Below are 27186 nucleotides of genomic sequence, written 5' to 3'. Positions count from 1 at the left end.
TTAAACAATCAAAACAATATTCAATAAAGTATATACTTTAAAGGTCAAGATAAAACTGATAACACAACAGGAGTTCCAAGGAAAAGCCTGAACAAATAAAAACGTCTTAAGATGTTTCTTAAAGGAGTCAGTAGATCCATCAAGAGCAAAGAGAGAGGAAGATCGTTCCAAAGCTTAGGAGCAACAGCCTGGAAGGATTTCTCTCCTCTTGTCCTGAACCGTGTTCAGGAACCATCAGTAGATTCTGATCCACAGACCTCAGAGCCCGAGCTGGGGTGTAAGGCTGGATCAGATCGCTGATGTAAGGAGGAGCCTGACCATGAATAGATCTGAAAGTAAGATCCAGAATTTTAAAGTCGATCCTGAAAAAAACTGGAAGCCAGTGAAGAGTTTTAAGGATCGGAGAAATGTGAGTTCTTCTACTAGAGCAGGTCAGAATTCTCGCTGCAGAGTTCTGAATCGACTGCAGGCGAGACAGATCCTTCTTGTTTAGACATGAAAACAAACTGTTGCAATAGTCCAGGCGAGAAGAAACAAACGCAAGCTCCAGATCATGTTGTGACAACATTTTAGTTTAGAGAGCTATGTTTCAGAAAGTTGTCGACTGCAAATGAAAGCAACAAACTTACATGTTATCACAAGCCTCTGACACAAACTGGATATCAAAACTGAAGATTCACCACATGAACGATAAGAATGGGAGTATATATCGGCCCCAAACCCAATAAAATACAATAAGCCGGTGCTGCCACCCCCCCCCGGCACAGTGAACAAGATCAGGTCCACTCATCACCCTGATAGGATACGATGTGGTTCACAGCATCGCCGCAGAGGGATCATGGGATATGAATGTTGTTTGTGCAGCGGACAGGAGCCTTTTATGCAGGGCCGTAATTCCTAGATCTGACAAACACGGTAGCAACACGGACAATTATTGATCATTTTATATGAGTGCACGCCAGGCAATAAGAACAGATGCAAAAGCCACTTTCAAATCACTAATATGACTTAAAAAAGGGTAGGTTACCATTTAATTTTGCAAACTCAAAAAAGGCAAATCTCTTCAACAATTAATCCATAATTTTGCCGTTATTTCCAATTGAGAGTTTATATTCTTTGTTACCAATTGTCAAAGAAGTTTTGTGCGTTTAGAAATACCTCAAAAAAGGGATGGATTTCAACCCGATTTTCAGGAAATTATCATAGGACGTGTCACAGATGATGAAATTTGGTTCAGGAATACCATCTGGATCAACGAATAGTTTGAAGATTTGCAACAAATCAGAAAACGCTGCAGCACAAGCTTCTGTTTTTCGCTCGCGACTACTGTTAAGATAGTGGGAAAAGCAGTGCCCCCTGGTGTCACCCCGAAGTCATTTTAAATAATAATATACATTGATATATATTATTATATATTTGGCTGCCTTAGTGCATGGTTCCTTTTTTCTGTTCCTTAATTTGAGTGTCATCTTATTTCATCCTTTTATTGTTTAGTTTTAAAATAAATATGTTTATTAATACTTGTTCTGCAATGTATACATTTCCTAAGTGACGATACAAACGACAGCAATAAAATAAACTGGAAAAAACAATAGACTGGAATATAAGATTTATTGGTAATAACAATAAATGATAAACAGCCATGATAATGCTTTTTTTATAGAAAAATTAAATTAAGGAAAATAAATTAAATGAAGAACAAAGCAATCCAACGCGTAAATGTATTAAATAAATAAAAAATGGTTATACCCTTGTAAGTGAACAAACAATGAGATTCAATTATGATTATTATTTTATTCTGTAATGCCACAACAAAAATGCCAATTTTGTGTTTATAAAACTGGGAATAAAAGTTTCTGATAAAATAGGATAGATTTCCTTTCTTGGACTTTAGTTTGTACTTTACTGAAGCAAATTTACCCCCCAAAAAAAAAAAAAAGTTTTCCAATTATTGTAAAAACAATAATATTTGGAATGCAATTGCATTTTTGTTTGAAGAGCCGACATTATCTTTGGTATCTGAAGATTAAAAACCATTTGAAGACTTGGACTGATCAGGCACGATGAGGAGCCGCTCCGATACCATCATGAACCAGTGGGTGACCGGCCTCCAACCAGGACCAACAGAGACCTTCAGATGTTTGATTGAGAGAGCACGGACCTCCAGCTGCTCCCCAGATGTGGCTTCAAAAAAATAAGTGAACGAATTGCAAGAGATGGTAAACACGACGCTGGGAGAGAGAGAGAGATTTTATTTCTTCAAAAGAGAGACAACAACATGAAGATTCTGTCTCTTAATGCCAACTCTGCATTTAAATTCAAACCCTTGTGAGGCCGACCTCGACGGAAGATCAGAAGACGCTGGATTCTGATAAGAACGAGTCAAAAGAGAGAGATTACAAGTGAATGACAACGCTGCAGCAACAGTGTCTCTGTTGGACAAAATGTTCACTTCTATGAATTGATATTAGAATAAAGTGAAAGGTCAGTTCTGATATCAATCTCTTTAAAAGTATTCTCTCAGCGCTTATTTTCTCGCCGTCTTCTTTGATAACGTGTGCAGAGAAAGTGAGAAATTCACGATGAACCTGAGCTTGTGTATTAAAAAATGTTTTTTTTTTTATCTGTTGAATATCATGGAAGGAACCACAAGTAGAAATCACAACCACACAGTGGCAGAAATACTTAAATTATGATAAACCAGTGAGGAAATCTACAGAATACTGCAAGAAGACTGCATTAAACTTTTTACAATTTTCATTTCCTATGGAAGTATTCAAGTGCCGTATTTTTAACTGTTGAATTTCAAATATTGAAACATTGAATAATTATTTTTAATTATTTAATTTTGTTTAATGAAAATACATATTTGTATTTAATAATTGAATTAAATAGTTTGTATATTTAAAGGTTGACATTTTTATTGTATAATTTAAGCGAAATTTGTTGCTTTAGTATGACCGAATTAAAAAAAAAACTAGGCTTTTAAATTCAATTTTACTGCTTAAATCCTTTGTCATCAGAAAAAAAAAAACAGATCATGAGACTTGATATAGAATTATCTAAACTCCTGACATTAAAACTCCTGAAATTTTATTTTTGAATTATTGGATTGAGAATATCAAACTCTATATGTAAAAAATAAATATTAAAATGTATGTAACGTTAAACTCTTACTCAACCATTCGATATTCTGATGGCACCGATATACGCATATGCTAAATATGAATGAAAGGATAATATTATTAGGGCTTTGAGGGATTGTAAGTAAGTAAATAAGTAATTTTTATTTGTATAGCGCTTTTCCAGACCAGGGTCACAAAGCGCTTAAACAACCAAAACAATATTCAATAAAGTATATACTTTAAAGTCAAGATAACACTGATAACACAACATGAGTTCCAGAAAATCAAGGAAAAGCCTGAACAAATAAAAACGTCTTGAGATGTTTCTTAAAGGAGTCAGTAGATCCATCAAGCGCAAAGAGAGAGGAAGATCATTCCAAAGCTTAGGAGCAACAGCCTGGAAGGATTTCTCTCCTCTGGTCCTGAACCGTGTGCGTGGAACCATCAGTAGATTCTGATCCACAGACCTCAGAGCCCGAGCTGGGGCGTAAGGCTGGATCAGATCAGTGATGTAAGGAGGAGCCTGACCATGAATAGATCTGAAAGTAAGATCCAGAATTTAAAAATTGATCCTGAAAAGACTGTTAGCCAGTGAGGAGTTTTAAGGATCGGGGAAATGTGAGTTCTTCTACAAGAGCGGCTCAGAATTCTCGCTGCAGAGTTTTGTATTAACTGCAGTGTCTGAAGGTCAAATATTATTTGATTTAATGAAAGAAAAATACAATATTTTTACACATTTTGAAATGGGACACTAAATGTACATTTAACCTGTGGTTTTAGAAGGAATATAACAATATACAAAACTTGTATAAACCTTAACATGCAAGTATTTACAATAATAATTTCATTTGAGACCATTTAGTGCCGATCACGGCCAGAAGGCGACTCGCACGAGCTCCCCGACGGCAGGAATACGACTTGATGAAAGTCGATCTACGACTCCACGCCGCCGAGAGACCGAGGCGGACGTCCGTGCCCGGAGGCTGCTGCCAACCACCAGTGAAGTAATGACTTGAAAAATCCAAAATGAACATCACTGAGATAATCCAATCGGCCCCTTTTGTTTGTGTCATGTCCTGCATCGTTTCAACATGCTCTCAAAAGAGTTTCCGAGAAGTAATGGAAAATTTCATCATCAAAGATCATCTCTGGGAGAGAGAGAAAGGATCGCACACCGAGGCAATAAAAGTCTTCCTGTGTTCCCTTCATTTAATATTTGCCTGAACAGAAAGGGGGATTTCGGATATAATTGCGAGATGAAGATAATGTCAAACTTCATCTGAAGATTCTACTTTTGATTCACCGCGAGAGAACAAACTTGTGTATTCAAATCTAAATCACAATGACGACGAAAAACGTTTTTTTTGTCTAAATAAAAGGGAATAGATTGTTATTTCAATGGTCTCTATTCAACCGTAGTTCATTAAAGTAACCTGGCCCTGAGAGTAAAGAGGTGGATTTCATCATGAATACCAAACATTCTCTCCTAAATTTTCGGCGCCGAGATGATGGATGCTTTAATTAACGGAGCAACTAAACAATGATTTCGCTCGGGAGAACTTAAATCCAAGGGTAAGAGCCATCAGGGGCTCATCATTGCTTTGCTACGCGGTTCACATCCCAAGCTCAATGGTTTGGGTTTTTAACAAAGTCGGCATTATTCGCCGAATCGTTTCGCGCCATCGAATGATAAAGAAAAGACGTGAATGCTCCTCAAAACTCTGAATATATAAAAGGGAAACGTGGGTGTTTTTAAATCAATACCATCTTGTTCTCTTGCACTTATCGTGGACTTGCAGTGCATTAGAGTTTGTTTGCACTCGTCAATCACTCCAGTCTCAGGAGAGCGAGGAGGCTTTTCCAAGTTGTAGTCTTGGGTGAATTATTTAGGCGTGTGAGGCGGCCGTCTTTAACTCCAGCGAAATTAAAAGTCAGGTCAAACCTGGACGAGAACAAGCACCGACCTTAAAAGACATGTCGTGTTAAAGAGTCAGTGGATTAAAAAAAATCCAGCTCTTAACCCCTGATAAATGTGTAGAAGGCTCAGAGAAGCATTAAAGTTCAGTGTTGAACAGTGTTTAGATCTTCATTTTAAATGATTCCAAATCATCTTTTTAAACACCTTGTCCGGGATAAATGCCAAACCGTGCTGTGCCTCAAATTGCATACTTCTTAGTATACTAGAAGTTAGTATGCATCAGGATAGAGTACATACTAACTAGTAAGCAAATTCTCAACAGATAGTATGTCTCAAATCAAACACTGACGCTACACACTAACCGGAAATGACGCGACAGCTTCTTCTACTTCTATTTACAATGGTTGCAACCGGCTGTTGGAACAGTAGCGACACCTGCTGGCAGCACGTTTTGCCAGTTTGGAAAAATAAAGAAAAAATATGAAAATCAAATAGTCGCGAGATATTTAAGCTGGTATCAGCAGCGAAGACATGTCATCCTTCTACTGCTGGCTGAAAATACACGTGTGTGTGTGTGTGTGTGTGTGTGTGCCGCAACTTACGTTTACAACGTCACTAAGATGCCGGCTGTAGGGTGGATAGTGTCCATCCAACCATACTCACTTTTGAGGGTGTTTAAGTGCGCCAATTTAGTGTGCATGGTGCTCTAAATTTCGCATACTAAGAATTGAGACACACTTACGCACTTAAAATACTAACTTTGAGTACGCTAGTATGCGATTTGAGACACAGCACAGGACTTTTTTTCTTATCACTTTCAAGTTTCTCATGACTTTCGATGATGCCCAGAAGCCCATCTTTGGTTGAGATCTTAAGAGTATCCGTGGTATTTGTGGCAACAGTACCTCGTTGAAGGAGATCTTGTCGTTTCTCATCTTCTGCTGCGAGCTGTGCCACGTCTTGCCGAAGAAACACTGATGATTCCTGTCGAACAGGGTGGCACGGATCTGGTATTTGACCTCCGGTTCAGGGTCATCATCGTCCTCCTGAGAAATAATGAAAACTAGATTAAACCAACATTAATTCAGGGTTTCAACTAGAGGTGTGTAAGAATTTGGTGACATATCGCGATACATGGGCAATGATATGATATATTGAGATACTGTAGGAACAAGGATTTATTTGTAGTATTGTCGAGTACTTGCCTTGAATTTACAGACCACATGACTCTTGACGAAGTCATAACTGCCTTAATTTGTTTTGAAACCAAAATATGTCCAAACATTAACTTTAAAAACTACCGGAGTACACCGTATCCTCTCATTCTCAGTCATTGCCTCAGATCAGAACTTTGCAACACAAAAATAAATGAATGCTGTGAATAATAAAAATATATACAATTATTTTATTTTACACAAACTATATTGACCTACGAACCATAAAGAGCTAAAACAGGGGTAACCTAGTCCTCAAAGAGTGGGTGCACGTTTCTGTTCCAACCGATCGCGATGCACAGTTTAACCAATGAGGTTCCAGCTTGAAACAAGCAACACCAGGCTGTCAATCAACTGATTACACCCCTAAGACACCTGCAGCCACTTAACTTTAAGGGTTAGTCAATTCAAACTTGACTCTTTTTCTACTCATCCCCATGTCGACTTAAAGTAAATATTATTGTCAGAGTAATCTTTTCCTTTTTAGTGTTACAATAATAAAAAATGCATGTTAAGTTAACTGATGTTCATTCGTCTTTATTTACAACATCCAAATACGTCCATACTGCTCGTCTGTAACTTCTCAGACAAAATTAATTGTTCCCGAAAAATTAATTAAGTTTATTTTACGCTTGTTTATTTCAGTTATTTTCAAAAAATAAAATAGTCCACTCGCTAGGGTGTCAAACTGGTCCAGAAAAGGGCCAAGACGGTGCAGGTTTTTGTTCCAACCAGTCAAGCGCACACGAGTTAACCAATCAGGTGTCGGCTTAGACAAGCAACACCTGACTGACAATTAATTGATTACCGTCTTCAGACGCCTGATTGGTTCAACTATATGTGCTTGACTGGTTGGATACAAAACCTGAACCGTCTCGGCCTTTTCTGGACCAGTTTGACACCTGTAAATAAAGTTAAGACTTAAAAAGTATATAAAGTATTAAAATGACGTTCCTTCACTCCCATTCTGAGGATTTAGAAAAATCTCCTATAACGTGCAATAAATAAATAATTAATTAATTTGACCAAACATTTTAACTTTTAGACTTTAGACTTTCTTTGTCATTGCACAGAAGATCCCAGGAGTGGAAAACTGGCAACGAAATTTAAATGTAAGAGTTGAAACAAACATAAAATCTTACTTATAAATGTGTTTAAGATTTCAGAAAATTATATTCAAGACATTTAAATGCCAAATAAGCCTCGTTTTAAGTTCCATGGATTTAATGGCTTTTTATACTTTTTTACGGATCCGTGGGAACCCTGAGAATTATACCATGATAACGTCTGTGTCAATGAGTCAATAAAGCCTCACACGATTGGCTGAGGCGGAAGTTTGAGCCAATGGTGGAGCGCGTTGGAAGCAGGTGAGGGAAATTAGGGTCAATAGTGATTTTTTTTTTCGAATTCTAATAATTCAAAATACGCTGGCGACGAGTATTATTAAAAGGGTTTCAGTTCAAGACCAGTAGCTGTCACTGAACAGCCACACGGCTCAGGGACTACCTTGGGGGTTCGCGGCGCCGTGACGCGGCTGAGCGTCAGCTGGAGCCCGCCGGACTGGCTCAAGTGACGCTCCGCGGCCAAGCGAGCCGTCTGGCTCGAGGCGGGGACCAGGCGGCTGCCCTCGAACAGCTCCCTCCACTCGTCCGCCATCTCTGTCAGTAGAATCACAGACGGGGAAGCATCGCCGACGCGCAGCGAGTCGAAGTTTACGCGACAAACGCCAGGTTCAAACCCACGGCCGCCATGTTGTGAGGGGGTTGAACCAAACGTGTGATGGGGGGGGTGGAGACTGAGCCAAGTTCATCCTTTGGAGTACATCTTTAGCGTATACAAATAAATAAAAATACTTTTCAATAAATTCAATGTAATTTAGTTAAATACATATCGTTAGAAAATATTTAGAGCATATAAGAGTTTATAAATGGATATTGTTGCAAGCGTGACCCCTGTAATGTGGTACCGCCCATCTTGGCTTCCGTTGTCATGGTAATACTAGGTTGCCATGCTTGTGCTCGCCGCACATGAAAGGATGGACTTAAACTCCTATAAAGGTTCTTTTTAAAAAGTACCTTTGCGTCCTATTCGTTTTTGAACTGTAACTGCTTTAAAATAAATGACTTGACACATCAGCGTTTAACTTTTGCTCAATTAAATTAATTAACGTTGATGGCCAATTGATCAATTAAGTTAAATTATATTGATTTACACAACTTTATTCGCCTAAAACATATTGGATGAACTTGAAATGATGAACGTGTAAACCATCGACTGTATATAATGTGAGTCAACGTGTCAGGAAATAAGACTTTATGGATATATTACACTCGTGACCACTAGATGGCAGCATCCGATTGGAAAGACGTTTGAAAGACGAGTAGAAGAAGAAGAACGACTCGTAAAGTAAACAACGACGAAGATGGACGAGTGCATCCGGAAATTAAAACCCGTTAAGATCCGAAGTTATAAAGGGGTTAAAAAGTTTGGAGTAGCAGCCAAAGATCTGAAGGAGCTCGTCATAAAGGGATGTAACTTGTTGCAGGTGGGAATATTTCATTATATACTTTTAGTTGTAATGTAGTTTTTCTTAGGGAGTAATTTATATTGTTGTATTTATTGTAATATTGACGTTAAATTGGTTTTAATACGTTCATACATTTATTTGTTTGTAGAAAAAAAAGGATAGTAGTGTAAATATTTTAACAGAAACATAGATTGAGTGAGATTAAAGGGCAAGAAAAAGATCATATATATTTTTATGGTGTTGATATTCTTTTTTGCAAAATGTATATCAAAAGTTTTTTCTTTACATTTCGATAACAAGATGAGGCCATGAATAAGAAAGAAGCTCTGGAGAAGAGAATAGAGAAAATGGAGAGAAATCACAGGAAAGAAGAGAGCAGATTTAGGTGAGAATGAGGGATCTTATTTTAAGGTTATTTCATCTGTATTACAGTTCAGGCTTAAATACTGTAAAGGTAGGATTTATGTTGTTTAGATTCAAACAGAAACTTCAAGTTAAAACTCGGTTTGTCAGTTGAAAGTTCCAGGTGTCCATGTTTGTTTGCACGAAGACGGCACCGGTGTGACGGAGGAATTCTTCACAACTCTGCCGGCAAACACAGAATTGGTTCTTCTCACTCGAGGGCAGACATGGGATGGCGGTAAGTTACTCCACTTTTTTTTTCCTGTGAACCTTGATCCACCTCTTAACTCTCCTCTCCTCACAACCAGCTCTGTGTGACAACATCGACACCTTGCTAGGATCTGACCGGCACACCAGCGGCCTTATTAAAGCAGCCAAGGAGCTCCTCTCCGGTCAGCAGTCTTCCAAGATGCGTAAAATCCTAACCGACCTTCTGAATAACCTGGAGGACAAGTCTGAGCTGGAGAGTCGGGAAGAGGATGAGGATTGGTTTCAAGGTATATTTGGCAAAAGGCCATTAGGTGCTTTATTTGTTCAGGCTTTTCCTTGATTTTCTGGGACCCCTGTTGTGTTATCAGTTTTATCTTGATCTTTAAAGTATATACTTTATTGAATATTGTTTTGATTGTTTAAGCGCTTTGTGACCCTGGTCTGGAAAAGTGCTATATAAATACAAATTACTTACTTACTTAAACATAGAAGTGATTAATGATCTTCGGTTTAATCTCCAGGCGTTGACTCCCGCTTCAAAACCAAGTCGGCCTACATGAAGTACAACTGTGAAAGCAGAATCCGAGGCTACATGAAGGAGGTAAATCCGGTGCCGATTCGAACCCTCGCACAAAGCGACAAATTGTGGTTTATCGTCACAGATCGATGCCGCCGGTAAAACACTACAAAAAGCTAATCACAGGAAGGAATACTTGAAAACCTCGAAGCAAATGGCAGAAATGCTAAAGTTGGCGCGATACAACGGCTGCTACTTCGACAGGACGGAAAAGGAGTCCAGTCGCCTCTGTACCCGGGAAGGATGGTTCACCTGCCAGGTAAGAGAAACACCATCTTTAACCAGGTTAGAAATGATTTAGTCATATTTGTCGTCCACATAGGGATCATTCGACGAGCAAGTGTGCGCGTCCCTTCACTCCATTAACCCTTACGGCAGCAGAGACAGCAGGATCATCTTCAGCACCTGGAATTTGGACCACAGGTGCGACCCTAAATAGCGCCTTGTTTCAAATTACAGCTGATACCTTTCATTAATCCCAGGATCGAAAAGAAGAGGACGATCATTCCGTCATTGCTGGAGGCGCTCGAGACTCACAAGAACGCCGGCATCAACTCACACTACTTCTACCAAATGCTGTTCACGAGGGAAAACATGAAGCTGGTCCACATCGTGTGCCACAAAAAGGGAGCTCACGGCCTGGAGTGCGACGAGAAGAAGATCCTCAAGCGGCCTGCGAAGGAACAAAAGGGCCAAAGCAAGAACAAGCGTTCGATTTTAACATTTTAATTATTTTTTACGCCAGTGAATCAAACTTGACTTTAGATTCTTGACTCTTTTATTTCATTAATTTTAATAATGAGGTGATTAGAAATGAGGCACAAGATGTTAAAAATGACAATCATTCGAGACACAAAAGGCAGGAAGTATAAGTATTTCAACAAAATCCATTTGATTGACAGAAGACTCAGTAGCAAAAGTGCTTTTCTGTGAATGTTTCAAGCTGCGATTTACAAATCAAGTGTTTACACACAAGTGCTATATGTTAGAAGCTGCACTGAAGGTTTTACAATCACTGGACATGTTTTTTTTTTATTTTAATCCCAGCTGATCTCTCAGGAAATATTTTGAGGAAAAAAAAAATGTTTTTTTCGAGTGATTTATGAAGGCATGATCTTGAAATGTGAATTTAAAAAACAGTATTAATCCAGCTGGTCTATTTAAGGCAAATCTCAAGTTTGGCAAACGACTGTAAAACAATCAGTAGGATGGAATTATTTTTAAATATGTTGCTACGACAGTGTACATGTGCGCATAAATACGATGAAGCAATAAATAAAGTACATTCCACTGGTGACGGTACAAGTCATATAAATGGAGCAAATGAACGATGGATAGCTTTGGATGTTTTTTTTAAATGCAAATGTGCTTTAAAAATTAAAGCATTCGTTGATATTTGTGTCCAGTATTTGGGATAACAGGTCTGTCGTGGCAGTTCGAGCTGCAACGTTTGGAAGAACAGTCTCTTTCTGCTCGGCTAGGTCGCACAAATGCCGAGCGTTCTTCGGTGCAAGGCTACGAAAACTCGTCCGACTTCCTGTCTTACTCGTCCGTGTCTTCGGACGCGTAGAAATGTCGCTTCCGGATCTCCTTGCGAACGCGAGCGGAAGTGGCCGGATTTCTCTGTGGAACGTCCTGACGGATGAAAGTATTTTTTTTTAAAGTCCAGAACGGGGTTTTTTTTTTAAATATTTTTACCTGGACGGTTTCCATGTTTCCAAAAAATTGCTCCACCGGGAGAATTTGGTTGCTGTCGTCGTCTGGAAAAATGGGCTTGTCCGCCTCCTCGTCGGACTGGATCCTGTTCAGCCTGGATCCGGAGGCGACCAGCTCCGCCCGCAGCTCGTTCTCCTTCCCCTCCGGACCCTCGGACTCCGGCGAGGCCGAGCATCTCCACCTGTCGTCCGCATGGTGGCACTCGCAGCTGATGTGAGACGCTTTTCCGGGTTTGCCGCCGACCTCCGACGTGCTCTGTTGCGGCGACTGTGAGCTGGAGCTTTTCATGCGTTTCCTTTTTGAGGAAGCGACGGCCTGTGAAACCAGTTTGGAGAGAGTTAGACTCAAGACAACTTTAAATAAAATGTTCATTTAACCAACTGTGCCTTCATGTTGTATTTAATTATTCTCTAAAATGGCGAAAAGATGACAAACCTTTCTGTTGTTTTTGGTCTCAGTGGTGTTCTTCCTTTTCCTGTGCCTCAAGTGACCCAACGGTCCGGGCATCTGAGGACAAACCGTTAGTTTTTTTACAACAGGAACCATAACCATAACCGCAACTGTCGATCTTATCTTAACTGTAGGCGGGATTATGACAAAAAAAATCGAGTCTAAAAAGGATAAATTCACATTTTAAACATGATAGGGAACGACTGTGTTGGTTTAAAGGAAGTAACATTCCACAAATACCAGAAGAAAGAGTGAAGGAATTAAACTGAAATCTTCCTGTGTGTGTGTTTGCACATGAGCTTAAGCAACAGTGATTGTATTTCCTTGAGTTGAAAAACTTTCAGGGTGAGGTTCCTTGCGAAATATGATATTTTCAACTATTATTATTATAAATCAAGATAAATAAAAACATGTATTTTATGACACGCTCAAGCTTGGACGAGCTCCTCTTAAAAAACGTACATATTACAGCATTATAAAGATGATAAAGGAAATAGTTTCGAGTTATTTCCTCAAGTTACTGTGTTTACCTCGCAGCTCCACCTTGAACCAGCAGGGGGGGCCAAACTACAAGCTCGTCTATTTTTCATTGCTTATCGTGATAACCTTGAGCTAAACATTACATAAATATAAAGCTCTAAAACACATTTAATCAAATGAACTCGGTTGACTTTTAATTAAATTCGATCGCGAAGAACCGACTCGGAACTTCTTGGTTCGCGAACCCAAAACACAAACAGCCACGTGACTTTTTCTGGCCAGTTCGTCAAACTCCGCCCAGCATCTTCTTCACCAAAACACCACATTATTACACAAAAATAAGTCCTTAAAAACACGATGATTCGACTCCACAGTTCGTTACCGTTCGATCATTCAAAAATCCAGGTAGAACCGAGACAACAGTCCGGTTCTGGTTCTGCACAAACCTCGGCGTTCACAGGTGTTTGACGCGAATCTTACCTTTTTACATTCACGTGGTTTATTTTGGATGTTATTCCGAGGACTTGAGCGACTCCAGTGTTTCTCTGAGGCGTCACTCTTCTCTCGCCCTCTCGCTGCCGCCGTGTGTTTCCTGCCTGCGGAGTTCACGCAGGGGTCACGACGTCTGACGTCACAGCGCCCCGTTTTTTACCAAAACAAATTTAAACACAATGAAATTCGTATTTTAAACAAAAATCACTTGGTGTTTTTCAAACTGTCGGGAGGATTATTTTTTAAATATATTTGCAGTTACTCGCATACATTGGCGTTGTTAGAGAGCTTCGCCGCGCAATGCATTGTGGTAAGGCGGGGTGTCCGGATCGGCTCATACGTCATCGTCGACGTCGCTCTCTCAAGTCTCGAGAGAGCCCCGAGAACTAAAACTATTTTAACCCTTAAACATATAAAATATTGTTTAACCAATAAAAAATATTAATCGGATATTTGTTTTATTATTATTTTATTTTTTTTCAAGATCATGGGACTTTTTACGAAATCTTTCAAAATGAGTTTGTTTTATTGACATTGTTATTATTAGTATTGCTTATGTATTTATGTCCTCTAATGTTTATATACCGCTTCAAAAACTTGAAATGTACCTTCATTCTTAGAGAATGTATTGAAATTCTTAAAAATAATCATAATAATAATAATAATTGAATCCACTAAAAAATATGTTTTCCCCAAATACGAAATACATTAAATTACACCTTTAATGCTATATTTGTATTTATTATTATTAAGACAAAGTCTAAAACGAGTTAAAAAATAATCTACATATCCTACCTAGTAGTTAGACAATCTTAGACGATCTTACCGGCATATGACATGAAACAAACTAAAAGTAAGGGTTTTTTTCAACTGTTAAGTGAATTTAATTTTTAACAGAATGCTCGACTTGCAATGTAAGATTTAGCATATTTAGAAGGTTATAATTCTGATCATTTTATTTTATAGCTGACTTGATAACTATATTTAATAGCTAACTACTAACTAACTGATTTGTTGTTAATAATTTAATTAAAGTAAAGTATTATTTAAGTAAATTAAAAAAGAAATGCATATATTTATCTATTTTTATTACATTCATATAATTTCATTATTTTATTCTGTAACGTCTCCACAGAACAACAAAATAATAATGTTGGGTTTACAACACTGACAATAAAAGTCTGCGATTCTGATCATTTTTAGCATCACATTTTCTCAAAAGAAAAATATTGAATTCTATGAATAAATGTTGTAAATAAATGACGTCTCTAAAAATATCCATATATTGTAGTACGTGGTACTAAAAGTATTAGCTGGGTCAAGACAATACGATTTAGATGTAAGTCTTAATTTTATAATTTAAAGCTTCTTAAAATAACAAAAACCTTCCTACAAGATCATTTGATCCAACATATTTAATTTCCTTTTATTTATGTATCTCTTTTAAAAAAACAAATGTGTGTGTTTGTCAATATTATGAGTGGAATAATTGATGGAAACGCATGTTTTTTAAATTCTGTCCAGAATAAATACATGTGGTCCACCTCTAGAGGGACTCCTGGAGCCATGGATGTGTCTGCAGCGTGTGTGTGTGTGAGAGTGTGTGTGTGTGTGTGTGTTCCACTGTAGCTCTGGTAGAGGCACAGACTTGTATGTACATCAGATTTCGCAGTTGTCCTCCACCAGCCGAGCGGCCAACAGCTGACGAACACGCCGGCGCGGACGCTGCTGTGCGCGGGGACTGCGAGGTATTCGTGAGGCTGGAGCTCCACTGCGGTGATCCTCCTCCACTGGATCCCCGATGGTGAGTCCGAACCCAGATCCGTGGATCTCGTTGCCATTTACGTCCAGATGCAGCAGAGTTTTGTCCTGCAGGGGTTTCTTAGGATCTACTTCTGTGATGGGGGGTTCGATGGTTGGGGGTCTGGACCTGCGTTAAGTTCTGCTCGATGGTCGCATCTCTACACACTTTTGTGTGTGTGTGTGTGTGTGTGTGTGTTAGCCTGGATGTTGTTGTCGGGTCCCTGCGAACGGTCACTCGCCCCCGTGGGCATGGTGGAAGCATCCTGTTATGTAATGATCCACGACCCCGCAGTCTGGGGGCCCCCACGTGTCTGAGACCCCCGGTTCTCACGAGTACCTAATAATAGAAGTTGATACTTATTTGTTGCCGGGTTTTATTATTATTAGTGGTCTTTTGACCCTTTTTTTTTGCAGGGGTCAGTGGCTTCGGCGTGCCACAGCTGCATGTTAAAATAATAGATACATAATAAAAAAAAACCAGGATCATCCTTAAAAGTAAAGAATTCAAAATAAATTATACTAGTCCAGGAAAGAGAGCAGGAAATGAAAAAAAAGGGATCTTGGATTCAGGACTTATTCCGGAAAAGACTCCAAATAACCTGTTTTTTTTTTTTTAATATACCCCAATGTTTACCTCGGTGTTTGTTTACCCTTCTGGTCAGTCTAGCGCAGGTTTGCTCAGAGGTCAGTCGTTGACCTGAGCGGCGGCCGGTGATGAGTCATCGCAAATGACAAACTAGTTCATCAAGACTGGAGAGCTCTAGAGCTCTGATTGGTGCCCACTCTCGCCCGCTCAATCAAGAGAAACCACCCACCGGTGGTGGGTCTCTTGGTGGATCCGGCCCCCCACCCCCCCACAGGCGTGATCCAAAGGAGCCGCTGGGGAGGAGAGTCGAAAAAAGGGGGGAGTTTAAAGGACCCGGGCGATAACTGTAGGTGTTTGGACTTTGTCGGAGGGCGAGATCCGGCTCTTGTTGACTCGTCTCTATACCGCGAGTCCCTGTGTTTTTCCGGAGAGAACTTCGTGGAATATTTATTCCTAATCCACTGTGTCATGTGCAGGAAAACGACAGATCTCCAGCAGCACTTCGTTCAGGTGACCCCTTCTCGGACCCGAGACCCGTAAACCGGGTCTGAACTTTCAGGATGTCGTGGGCCAGAAGCCTCTTCTCCAGCAGCCTGGACCAGAGGAAGACCGCATGGGGGGAACGCAACGGGAAGAAGCGGAAGGACGGCTCGACCTTGTGCCATCCTCGCTACATGAGTTGCCTGAAGGACCCCGAGGACCCTCGCCACGCGGCCCCTCAGCAGCATAACTGCGGACCGGGAGGGGGGAACTTCAGCGTGCGCTGCGTCTGGCAGGAGGACCACTACGGCGGGACGAGGACCGACGTCGGCGTGAAGGTGGTGGACCTGGGCTTCGACGACGGGCAGGAGAAGGTGGAACCGGACGCCCGGTGCTGCTCCATGACGGCGGCCGACTGCTGGATCCGGTTCTCGTCCGTCTTCCGGTCCAAGACGTTCAAGTCGGGCAAACTGGAGCGGCTCTACCAGCGCTACTTCTTCAGACTCAACCAGAGCTCGCTCACCATGCTGATGGGCGTGCTGGTGCTGGTGTGCGGCGTCATGCTGACCTTCCACTGCCTCAGCGTGACCCCGGACGTGGCCTACGTCTCGGTGCTCTCCGTGGCCATGGCCCTCTTCCTGGCCATGATGGTGGTGTGCAACCGCAACGGCTTCCACCAGGACTACATGTGGATGGTCAGCTACCTGGTGATCGCCGTGCTCCTGGTGGTGCAGGTCTTCGGGGTGCTGATGGTGTCGCCCCGCAGCGCCTCCGAGGGGATCTGGTGGACCGTCTTCTTCATCTTCATCATCTACACGCTGCTGCCGGTCCGGATGAGGGCCGCCGTGGTCAGCGGCGTCCTGATGTCCGCCATCCACACCGCCACGGCGTGGACCCTGAACCAGGAGGACCGGTTCATCCTGAGGCAGGTGAGTCACCTCAGGGACCCGCGTCTGAGGGGTCTTTCCACTGGGTTTTTAATACGGGTTAATAAGCTATTAACATCCGCGGAGACACCTAATGAGCCTGGACTTCTGGTGCCGGGCCAACTGGGGTTTTCGGGGTCATCTGGGTTGAGTGAGCACGATCGGGCGCTTTGTGGCAAAATATCATGCGAGTGCGACACAGTGGCATTCAGGCCCCGAAAAACAAGGAGACTATTGTGGTGAGAAAAGGGAGGGATTCGTTGATTGTGTAAGCGATTGGAACAAAAGACAAGACGACGACGTCACCATTCGAATGCAGAAAGAAAAGTCCGAGCTGTGAATTGAGTTTTTTTTTCCCTTCAGGGGTAGTTTGTCCTTCGTCAAAAATGTGTTTGTGTTTCCCATCGACAGACAGATCAACAACGAAGTATCGCTCGTCGTTTCTTTGCACTGCTGGTGATGATGCAACACGTTCCTGTAAAGATGGTTAAACCTGGTCAACAGTCAGAGCGAGTCACGTCCAACAATCTCCTTAAGTCACAGTTCTTCGGTCGAATGTATGATTGTGGAGAATACATATAGAATTTTAAATAGTATCTGGCGATGTGATGTGTATCACAATATGAAATATTGCTATACTGTAGTAACAAAGATATATTTGTAGTATTTTCAAAGTTATTGATGAAGTCGTAACTGCTTTAATTTGTTTTGAAACCGAAATATGTCCAAACGTCAGCTTTAACAGCTGCTGGAGTCCACTGTATCCTCTCGTCCTCAGTAATCACCAAAATATGTCTAAACGTCAGCTTTAACAGCTTCTGGAGTCCACTGTATCCTCTCGTCCTCAGTCATCACCAAAATATGTCTAAACGTCAGCTTTAACAGCTGCTGGAGTCCACTGTATCCTCTCGTCCTCAGTCATCAACAAAATATGTCTAAACGTCAGCTTTAACAGCTTCTGGAGTCCACTGTATCCTCCCGTCCTCAGTCATCACCAAAATATGTACAAAAGTCAGCTTTAACAGCTGCTGGAGTCCACTGTATCCTCTCGTCCTCAGTCATCACCAAATTATGTCCAAACGTCAGCTTTAACAGCTTCTGGAGTCCACTGTATCCTCTCGTCCTCAGTCATCACCAAAATATGTACAAAAGTCAGCTTTAACAGCTGCTGGAGTCCACTGTATCCTCTCGTCCTCAGTCATCACCAAAATATATCCAAACGTCAGCTTTAACAGCTGCTGGAGTCCACTGTATCCTCTCGTCCTCAGTCATCACCAAAATATATCCAAACGTCAACTTTAACAGCTTCTGGAGTCTAGTGTCCAGAAATTTAACTGGAACACAAAAACAAACAAAAAAAAAGAATATTTGCATTTTAACAGTAAATACAAAATATTTATCGTTCGTTTTATAAACACTTTATAAAATGATCATAAAAGATTATGGATTAAAATAAAACTTGATTTGTTAGCCAAAGAAAAAAATAAAAAAGGATACAGTGCTGTTGAATATCGACCAAAAACTGGTTTTCAAGTGTATCAAGTGTAATTAATTGCTTACGACAAATCTATTAAAAGTAAAACACAATCTGAAAGTTTCAACTCATAGAACCATCCAAACATAGAGCAGATTCACCTGCAGTTCAGCTTCTCGGTACATTAACTCTTGAAAGATCTAAAAATGTAAAAAAAAAAGGTTTAAAAAAAACAACTATAGTAAGCACAGCTGCGCTGAGTTCACTGAGAGGGAGTGAGAGAAACCATTTCAGAATGACTTAGTAATTCAGTTCCAAAAAGAGTCTGAGAATTATTTCGTACTAAATGTAAGACATCAAATTCAAGGCCACAACAAAACATCCTATGGGCGCAAAATGGCCAAATATTACTTTGACATTGATCCATTTCATCGACCCCCCCCCCTCTTGATTCAACGCTGCCATGCTCAAGGGCAAAGACCCCCCTGATCCCAGAACAGTGGAATCATTCTGACGAACCTCCCCTGCTGCCCATGAACACTCCGCTCCCTTCTTCAGGGACTCTATTGTCGTCCTTCCACACTCTTGTCTCCCTCCATTTTTTTCCCCCTCTTTCCCCCCCCCCCTGGAGATCGAAGTGCTGGAGAAGACGTTTGAGTGATGACGGTCAAGGACAAAAAGGGTCTTTGTGACGGAACCTCCATAATGATGCAGCACATCCAGTGTGTAGATGATGGCGCTGTGAAGACGGGGGAGAGCGTGAATGTCGGGACTGAGAGCGGTTACAAAAAAAAAAGAGAAAAAAATCCTCCCTCTATCCCTGAGTCATAATTCGTCCCTGACAATGTCGCTCTGAGACGAAGGCGGCCTCGTGCGACGCCTCCCGCTGAGACCAGCACCAGCGAAAAACATACATTCTGGGTCGACCATGTGAGTCTCATTTAAAAAAACTGATGACATCATCGCCCAAAAATTCACTCGCTTGTTGTCGGAAATCATCAATAATTCGAGGACAAAGTCGTTGTTGAGTCACCTCTCCAAGCGTCACATGTTTGTTTGTTTTTTCGGCATCACGCCGACATCAAGGAGACGATTTAGTGAGAAAGGTTTTCTTTGTCGGGAGATGAGAACCATGTGTTCCGGATCCATAATTGAAGGCAGCGTCGAGAGAAAACCCTGTTAAGTCGCACTAGGGTCACACATGCCACGCCGGAGGATTCGCTTTTTTGGCTTCCGCGGTCACATGACCGCCCCCCCACCTGTCAATCACGTTTTCTCTCGTTTTACACGCTTTCCTTTTTCTCTCCACATGTAAAAAGGCGGGACCGTTGCATGTGCTGCCAACGGGATTAGCCCGACCCGTGGGTGATGTCACCTGCAGATTAACCAGAAACAGAAGTTGTTGGGCTTTTTTTTTTCTGAGGCAAACAGGTCAAGAAGTCTCGAGTCCCCGAGTCTTGTTATTGTTTTGCTGCTTTTCATGAGGAAAAACCAGTTTCTCCGGACGACTTGTTATGGGATCAACGAATGTGGGACGAGTGGAAAGATACTGATCCTCCTGCCCGGGCGGAGTGTTTAGCTGACATGTCGGAGGCATGACCGGCGTGAGGCGGCGAGCGTGACCGCGGATGATGGCGTCACCTGGAGCGCGGCGAAGACAAATAATTACGAGATTAGTTACGAGATTAGCCTCGTTTCCTGTAAAACTGACCACAAATCAACTTCCTAGTATCGGTTACAAGTAAACATCGCAGTATTTTTTTTTAAGCTACAAATAATTTGTTTTAATTCAAAGTTAAGACGCAGATATTCATGTAGTTACATTACCGGTCAATAGATGGCAGCAGTCATTATGTGCCGCGAGCTCCCGGCGTTGACTGAGGACGAGAGGATACAGTCGACGACATCAGATTTTTTAAAGCTGATGTTTGGACATATTTTGGTTTCAAAACCAAGTGAAAGCAGTTACGACTTCGCTGATGAAATGTTATGTTGAATTATCAACATTGATCTTGATCTCTTTATGTTTCAAACACAATTAAAAACGATGACTATTGTTGCTTATAAGGTCATTCTTTGAAAACATTTTTAGCATTTCAAAAGAGGATATTAAAAAGAAATTGTATCAGTCATCAGTTACAGATTAGTAACATTTGACTAACCAAAATACCAAAAAGTGCAAATAAATCATTTCAAATTGTGGGGGAATTTGGCAGCTTGAGACCTTGGCTCCTGCAAGTGTTTGAGGGAAAATATCAATACAGAAAAAATCCCGCAACGTTTTTCAACATATCATTTTGTGTAATTGTAATTTTGCAGACATAAGGTCCTCCTCAACTAAAGGAACAATGAAATAGCACAATGACTGAGGACAAGAGGATACAGTCGACTCCAGCAGCTTTTAAAGCTTTTGTTTGGACATATTTTGGTTTCAAAACTAATGAAATCAGTTACGACTACGTCAAGAGTCATGTGGTCTGTAAATTCTGCAACACCAGAGTCAAGTACTCGACAATACTACAAATAGATTAGATTAGATTTAGATTTTCCTTCATTAATCTCACAAGGGGAAATTTTATTTTACAGAAGCATCAGGGGAAAATACTATAAGCAAGAGCACACAACAAAAATTGAATAAAACACTTAAATAAGAATACAAACAAAATTTAAAAAAACTTGTAAATACACAAATATACAGTACATATACAATTTAAGCTATTTAAAAAAGTCCCACAGTATTTACTAAAGTCCCAATTATATATGTTAATATATAATATATATATACTTGTTCCTACAGCATCACAATATATCGTATCCTCGCCCCTGTCACATTGTATCGCCAGATTCTTGCAAATACACACCTGTACTTCTTTGTCTGTTCCAATTGTTGTCTCTTAAGTACAGACGCATGCTAGCACCACTGGACCGTCTAAACACAGAGCAGATTCACCTGCCTATGAGCCCAGTTACACCGGCTTCTCAGTACAATAACTCATGAACTATGATACAATACAAAAAAAACAGCTGCGGTTATGAGTTCACTGAGAGGGAGTAAGAGAGTGCAGTGTTTAGAGTCTTTAATTGGTTTGAGTTTTGTTTGTTTTTTTTACTTTTTTAGTTGTAATCTTAACCTTACATGAAGAAAAACTATTTTTATTCAAATTTTAAATATATAAAATATTGTGAATTGTAAATATTTACCAAACCGTCTTTAACTGATAGTATCAGCCATCAAATCCTGTTCTTTCAACCTTCGTTACGCTGCCATTTTAAGTCTCTTTACAGTTAATCGACATCCATGGTCTCAGCTCCTTATCTTATCTTAAACACCAGCATCTTTAAAGGTCACCGATTGCTACATATTTGCACATAAAATGAATGGCAGGGCCGCAATTTTGGCCCCTGGGGTCGTGTGCTCTCTGATTAGGCACATCTCTATAGAATCTTATGAAATTAAACTTACATTTTATAGATAATGTAATCGTATCACAATGTTTTTTTTAATGCGTTTTGTGTTTAATTGAAGTCACGGATGAAGAAGACCAACAGACCAGGGCGAACAAATGGCTCGCCCCGAAAGTAAATAGAGGGATTTACCGTGAGTCTGTGGTGGCAGACGTCCAGCGGATATTTATAGACGCTGTGTATATACATGTATATCTATTAGGAATCCATTAGCGGCGCTAAAGGCTAATATGTGTGGAATGAGACCGGGAGGCCTTCGGGGGGAGGATTCTCATCCCACGATCACAGACGTAGTTGCGGACGGTGAGAGAAACAAAAAAATCGAAATGAAAGCGTAATAATTACTGAGGTGTTTATGATCCGAACTACAGACCAGGTAGAATAAGTTATAGAAAAGGGGAATATTCCACCATTTTTGTTATTTGAAAAGCGAATTATTTCGGAACTCGAATGTTTGTATTTCATTGTACAGTTGTGCGTTATTATTAGTAAAACAGCTTCAGCCAATCAGCGGCTTCGTCACATGTAGCGCGGGCACTTCCTGTTGGTGTCAAAGTCACATGATCGTCAGACCAGGAAATGAAAGAGCGGAAAGTGATTAGGTTGACGAAGATCGTCTTTTTGTTAATATACATGTTTTATGTGGTAAAAAGTATCATGTAAACGTTCTGTTGATGTTTCTTTAAGCAACAGCGTTGCTAATCGGAACGTAAAAGGGCAGTTATCCATCAACTCTTGTGTTTCGCCTCTTGTGGACTTTTCTCGCTCGTATAAGTCAATCGCAAATCTCAGTTTATCGGGTTTTTTTCTGTGTCAAATTCCTAGTTTACTATCATTAGGAGTTACGGTTCTTAAGATAAGCTCCGGAGGAGGAAGTTTATACGATACACAAGAGGTTTTAAAAGGTTATTAATAGAAAAAAAAGAAGATGAGTCAAGTGGTTAGAAGGAGCCAATTAAGAAGCATTTAAAAACATGACGAGAGGAAAACTTCTGACCCGCTCCGCCATCGATCCGCTTTGTTGTCAATAAAGTTTGGAGCGAGCGAGAACAGGGGGGGGAGGACGATGCAGGGAAAATGTCAGCAGAGTTTTTTAGCTGTAGATTACGTAACAGTGTTTTCTTTGGAGCCGAGAACTTTCGCATTCTCCGTTTCATCCTGTCGACGGTCGTCGACGTGCCGCGGTTAAAGATGATGGATAAGTGAGATAAGAACCGACAACCTTCGCTCCGACACCGGCTCGCCCGGTGACAAGAGGCGAGAGTGTGGGAGCCGGAGCGAGAGCCCCCCGGGAGAAACGCAACTTTATTTTCTTTTGCAAACGTTTCATTGTCGGGAGAAAGATTGATCGTCTGCACTACACACTGGGCGTGAGAAAATACCACGATATTTATTTTCAAAAGACTGTTTTTTTCCCCAATTTTATTGGTGGCTCTCAATCTATCATAGTTGTGTTATGGTTTATATTTCAATAAAGTTTGTATAAAATAAAAATAGATTAATTTTTAATTAGTTTATTTTTAATTTACAATTAAAATGCAAACATTCCCAGTGTTTGTTAATCTTTGTGTTGCAATTTAACTTCCAGCAGCTAGATGGCAGCAGCCGTTACATCCTCTGCCGCTAAAGGAACAATAAAATCCCTCGGCGGTGACTGAGGACAAGAGGATACAGTCGACTCCAGCAGCTTTTAAAAGCTAATGTTTTGACATATTTTGAAACAATTAAAGCAGTCAAGAGTCAAGTACACGTTTCATAATACATGGTATAGTTGTCTGTGTATCGTGATACATATCAACGCCAGATTCTCGCCAATACACATCCGTAGTCAACCGATGTCGCGGCAAAATTGCAAGAAACAGTGAATCCACCTTCTTGTCCGCAACTCCCGTTCATTTTTGTGTTGTAAATAAACTTCCGACCACTAAATGGCAGCATTCATTACGTCCTACCACTCTGAAGGAACAATGAAATGAGATCCTGCACTGAGGGCGAGAGGATACAGTCGACTTTAAAGCTGATGTTTGGAGATATCTTGGTTTTGAAAACAAATGAAAGCAGTTACGACTTCGTCAAGAGTCATGTGATCTGTAAATTCTACAACACCAGACTAGGAAGGATTTCAAATGAACCGAAGTTAAGGAGAATCTGTTTCCTGATTAACTTCTTCTCGCTCCGACTAGAATGTTGCTCACAGGATGTTGTCGTTTGTTAACACAGTTTGAAGCGAAGGGTTTAATCCAGTTCATCACACAGACCTGCGTGATCAACAACAAACCTCTACGCCCAACAGCTGTAAATCTTTCATGCAACAAACACACACGCTTTAAATAACTAGCATGAATAAGTTGTTTGGTGTGATCTGGTGTGATGAGACACTTCTGTTCAATGCTCCTAAACTAGCCTCGTATACGTCAAAAAAAAAGAAACTCTCTGGACGTTCTCACCTAATCCAGCAGAAACTGGGAACCCGAGGGTTTGATGTCCTTGTTTGGGAAAACACCAGAGTGATGTGAAATCTGTCAGCGGATTATTTCTAAGACTGTGTTCGTCCGACGGAACCCTTCAATGCGGATATTCTCATGGATGATAAAGGAGAACCTTATAAGCTGATGTTTGGACTCCCTGACGCCAGAGTCTTTTTTTTAGAGTCAATGCTGAGGCGAGATTAAAAGAAAAGTGGCAGGATCATCGTTCTGTAATAGGATGACCTTTAGCTTCATGTTAGCTTCGCCTGGATTTTTATTTAACTATTCCTTCCTTTCTAGTTACTTCTTCCAGGTTTAGCTGAAAGAAGAGAACCATTTGTGCTATTGTGCGATAAATGCACTTTACAAATAACTATTACTTACTTACTTACTCTAGTAACAAGTATACATTTGTATTATTTGAGTCTATTGCAGAATTTACAGACCACGTGACTCTTTATGAAGTCGTAACTGCTTTTATATGTTTTTTTTTAAATATGCTGGAGTCGACTGTATCCTCTCGTCCTCAGTCATCACCGGGGTCTCAATTTATTGTTACTTTAGCTGAGGAGGGCGCAATGACTGCGGCTGGAGGTTTAATTGCAACACAAAAATGAACAAACGCCGTGAATATTTGCTTGTCGATTGTAACTGTAAAATTGTATCGAAATATGGAACATTAAAGAACTATTATTTATTTTATCGGGTTCTTAAAGCCAAAAAAACAACATATAGCTAAACATTTCAAAGCTGCTTGACTTGACAGTATCCTCTCGTCCTTAGTCACCGATGGGAATTCATTGTTCCTTTAGCTATCAAGGACGTAATGCACTGTAATTAAAAAACAAACAAAAAAACAACTAAATGTTCTTTTATAAAACAATTTATTTAAATAAAAAATAATTTGATAAAGATATTTATTAAAATCTATACAGTGCTGTTGAATACACCCCCAATACCGTGTGCTTCTCATTTCAATAACTATTTGTACTATTAAATAAACTTAAACCATGGAAGCATGGAAGCATGGTACGACAGCTTTCTAAAAAGTACACTTGCAGTGATGAGTTCAATGAGAGGGAGTGAGCATGTGTGGTTAAGTGTGTATTGAATTAAAAAAATGACTTGTAAAGTTGTTTTTATTTTAGGTAGAAATCTAGTTGGACAGTGTTGTTTTTCATTGGTGAGCGCTACACATTAAGCTTTAGTTCTGGACTACTACACCGGCTAAAAAACTGAATAGTGAAAGTCTGTTAGTGTATTTAAACAGTTTACAAATATGTAGCCCTGGTGAAAAATGAAAAATGTCATTCCCGATTTTTAAAAAGGTTAATTCTACTGGTCATCTTACATCTGTTTGTAAACTCCTGTTTTAGACACAAGCTTCGTTTTTGTTCCTGCTGGGAAAGTTTCTTGTCCTGCTGTTGTCGTTGTTGACCGTCATAGCTTCGCAAAAAAAAAAACACATCACTTGTTGCTGTTTGTTGCTGAGTCATCGTCCCCCGGGACCCATCGCAACACATTTTTGTGCACAAAGTTTTGCCTCCCATCTGAAAACACTTCTTCACCAAGACTGCGTACATTGACCTCAGAGTACCCGAGAGTCCCCGCTGTGATGCTCTGGGGCGTCCCGGTTGTCGTCTTTGGACGGACGCTGGAACTTTTCCGCCCCTCAAGTATTGAACCGTGACTTCAGGTTCAATAACCCTAGAATGGTTAAGACGTCCAAACTTAAGCTAGTCCTTTAAAATAAGCCTTAAAATGTTTAAACGATCTTGACCGCGGCGTCCAAACCGTCAGCTAATCTTCTTCGCTAGCAGCTAGCTTGACGTCAAAACAAGACGTCTCTCGCATGACTAAGCGATTCTCGCTCCTGAATCTATCAAGTTCAGTTCTCCCGCTTCGTTCAAATCCCCCGAACTAAGCCACGTTAAATCTGATTGCTCTTGGCCTTTTGGCCGGATGTAATTCGAAGGGGAAATCCGAGCTCCCTTTAAATAAGATCTAGAATTAACGGACGCCATTGTTGACTCCTGGGAACCGCAGGTAGCGACGAGTCCCAGAGCATCCGTCTTTACTCCGTCATCGGGGCCCGACATCTGCTTCGGATTCGAGCGGTCAACGCTAACAAATTCGACCGTTTTGTGCTAATAAATCCAACTATTAAATATCCCAAAACATCCCTCAGGAAATCAGCGACGGTCGCGGATCATGTCGATGAGCTCCGGTCACGCAACTGCAAAACAACAACACGACCGTGACAAAGGTGGAGTCCTGGACTGGACACAAGTCCGACTCGTAAGATCCACTTTCTTGGATCTTTATGGTTCCTATCAGCACATTCTCCACAGCTGCCTTGACACCTTTGACCAGGGTTGTGCTGCACATGTCTCGCGTTTGGCAAGACGTACGATCCTGACTTTCAGTCATTGTTGCAGATAAACTAACCAGAGAAATAGAAAAGCAATGACTCAAAAAAGGCCAAATTCTTTCCAAGTTGATATTAAAAACTTCAGAAATACAGTTCATGTTCTCATACAAACATGAGTAGATCTGTTGAAGTTAAAGTTCAAATGTATGTGTAGCCATTAATTACTTTTTTTTTTACTATATTACTTTATATTTATATACTATATCACTTCGATAAATAAATATATCCGTTCCATTCAAAGCAAATATGAAGATAGATTTAAAATGTGACGTCATTACTTGGTGTCTATTAGTATTTCACAATGTCTGTATTTCTTTTAATGCATGTCATGTTTTTTTTTTTTAACTTATTTAACGTTTTATATTTCAATAACGTATGTATAAAATAATTAAATTAGCAATTGACATGCAAATAACTCATGGCGTTTGTTCACTTTTGTGTT

At 40.5% G+C, this 27186-nt stretch overlaps 4 protein-coding genes across 5 annotated transcripts in view; 2 read left to right on the top strand and 2 right to left on the bottom strand.

The window, feature by feature from the left end:
• Positions 1-7993, bottom strand: part of nphp4 (nephronophthisis 4) — a 117492-nt gene extending 109499 nt beyond the window's left edge. For both annotated transcript variants that reach the window (XM_087781194.1, XM_087781195.1), the window contains exons 1-2: positions 7764-7993; positions 5949-6089 (exon numbers count right to left, since the gene is read on the bottom strand). In XM_087781194.1, coding sequence (XP_087637320.1) covers positions 5949-6089; positions 7764-7913 — 291 coding nt within the window. In that variant the 5' untranslated portion in view covers positions 7914-7993. The remainder of the gene's footprint in view (positions 1-5948; positions 6090-7763) is intronic.
• A 387-nt stretch (positions 7994-8380) lies between these two features.
• dffb (DNA fragmentation factor, beta polypeptide (caspase-activated DNase)) lies at positions 8381-11270 on the top strand. The gene is made up of 7 exons (XM_087782139.1): positions 8381-8802; positions 9298-9424; positions 9495-9683; positions 9918-9997; positions 10059-10232; positions 10296-10396; positions 10456-11270. Exons 1-7 carry the CDS (start codon positions 8680-8682, stop codon positions 10700-10702), a joined length of 1041 nt encoding a protein of 346 aa, XP_087638265.1. The 5' UTR covers positions 8381-8679; the 3' UTR covers positions 10703-11270.
• Positions 10750-13228, bottom strand: c19h1orf174 (chromosome 19 C1orf174 homolog). The gene is made up of 4 exons (XM_087782140.1): positions 13100-13228; positions 12125-12196; positions 11672-12004; positions 10750-11608 (listed from the first exon to the last, which is right to left on the bottom strand). The coding sequence occupies exons 2-4, from the start codon at positions 12194-12196 to the stop codon at positions 11516-11518; spliced, it is 498 nt and encodes a 165-aa protein (XP_087638266.1). The 5' UTR covers positions 13100-13228; the 3' UTR covers positions 10750-11515.
• A 1554-nt stretch (positions 13229-14782) lies between these two features.
• The window catches only part of LOC148059403 (adenylate cyclase type 6-like), a 32988-nt gene continuing 20584 nt past the window's right edge, over positions 14783-27186 (top strand). Inside the window, exons 1-2 of the mRNA XM_087782027.1 lie at positions 14783-14915; positions 15977-16909. Of these exons, the coding sequence (XP_087638153.1) occupies positions 16061-16909 (849 nt within the window). The 5' untranslated portion in view covers positions 14783-14915; positions 15977-16060. The remainder of the gene's footprint in view (positions 14916-15976; positions 16910-27186) is intronic.

Source organism: Callionymus lyra, chromosome 19 (assembly GCF_982586985.1).
Source record: "Callionymus lyra chromosome 19, fCalLyr1.hap1.1, whole genome shotgun sequence".
Classification (NCBI taxonomy): Eukaryota; Metazoa; Chordata; class Actinopteri; order Syngnathiformes; family Callionymidae; genus Callionymus; species Callionymus lyra.
This window is presented reverse-complemented; position numbering and strand designations above follow the sequence as displayed.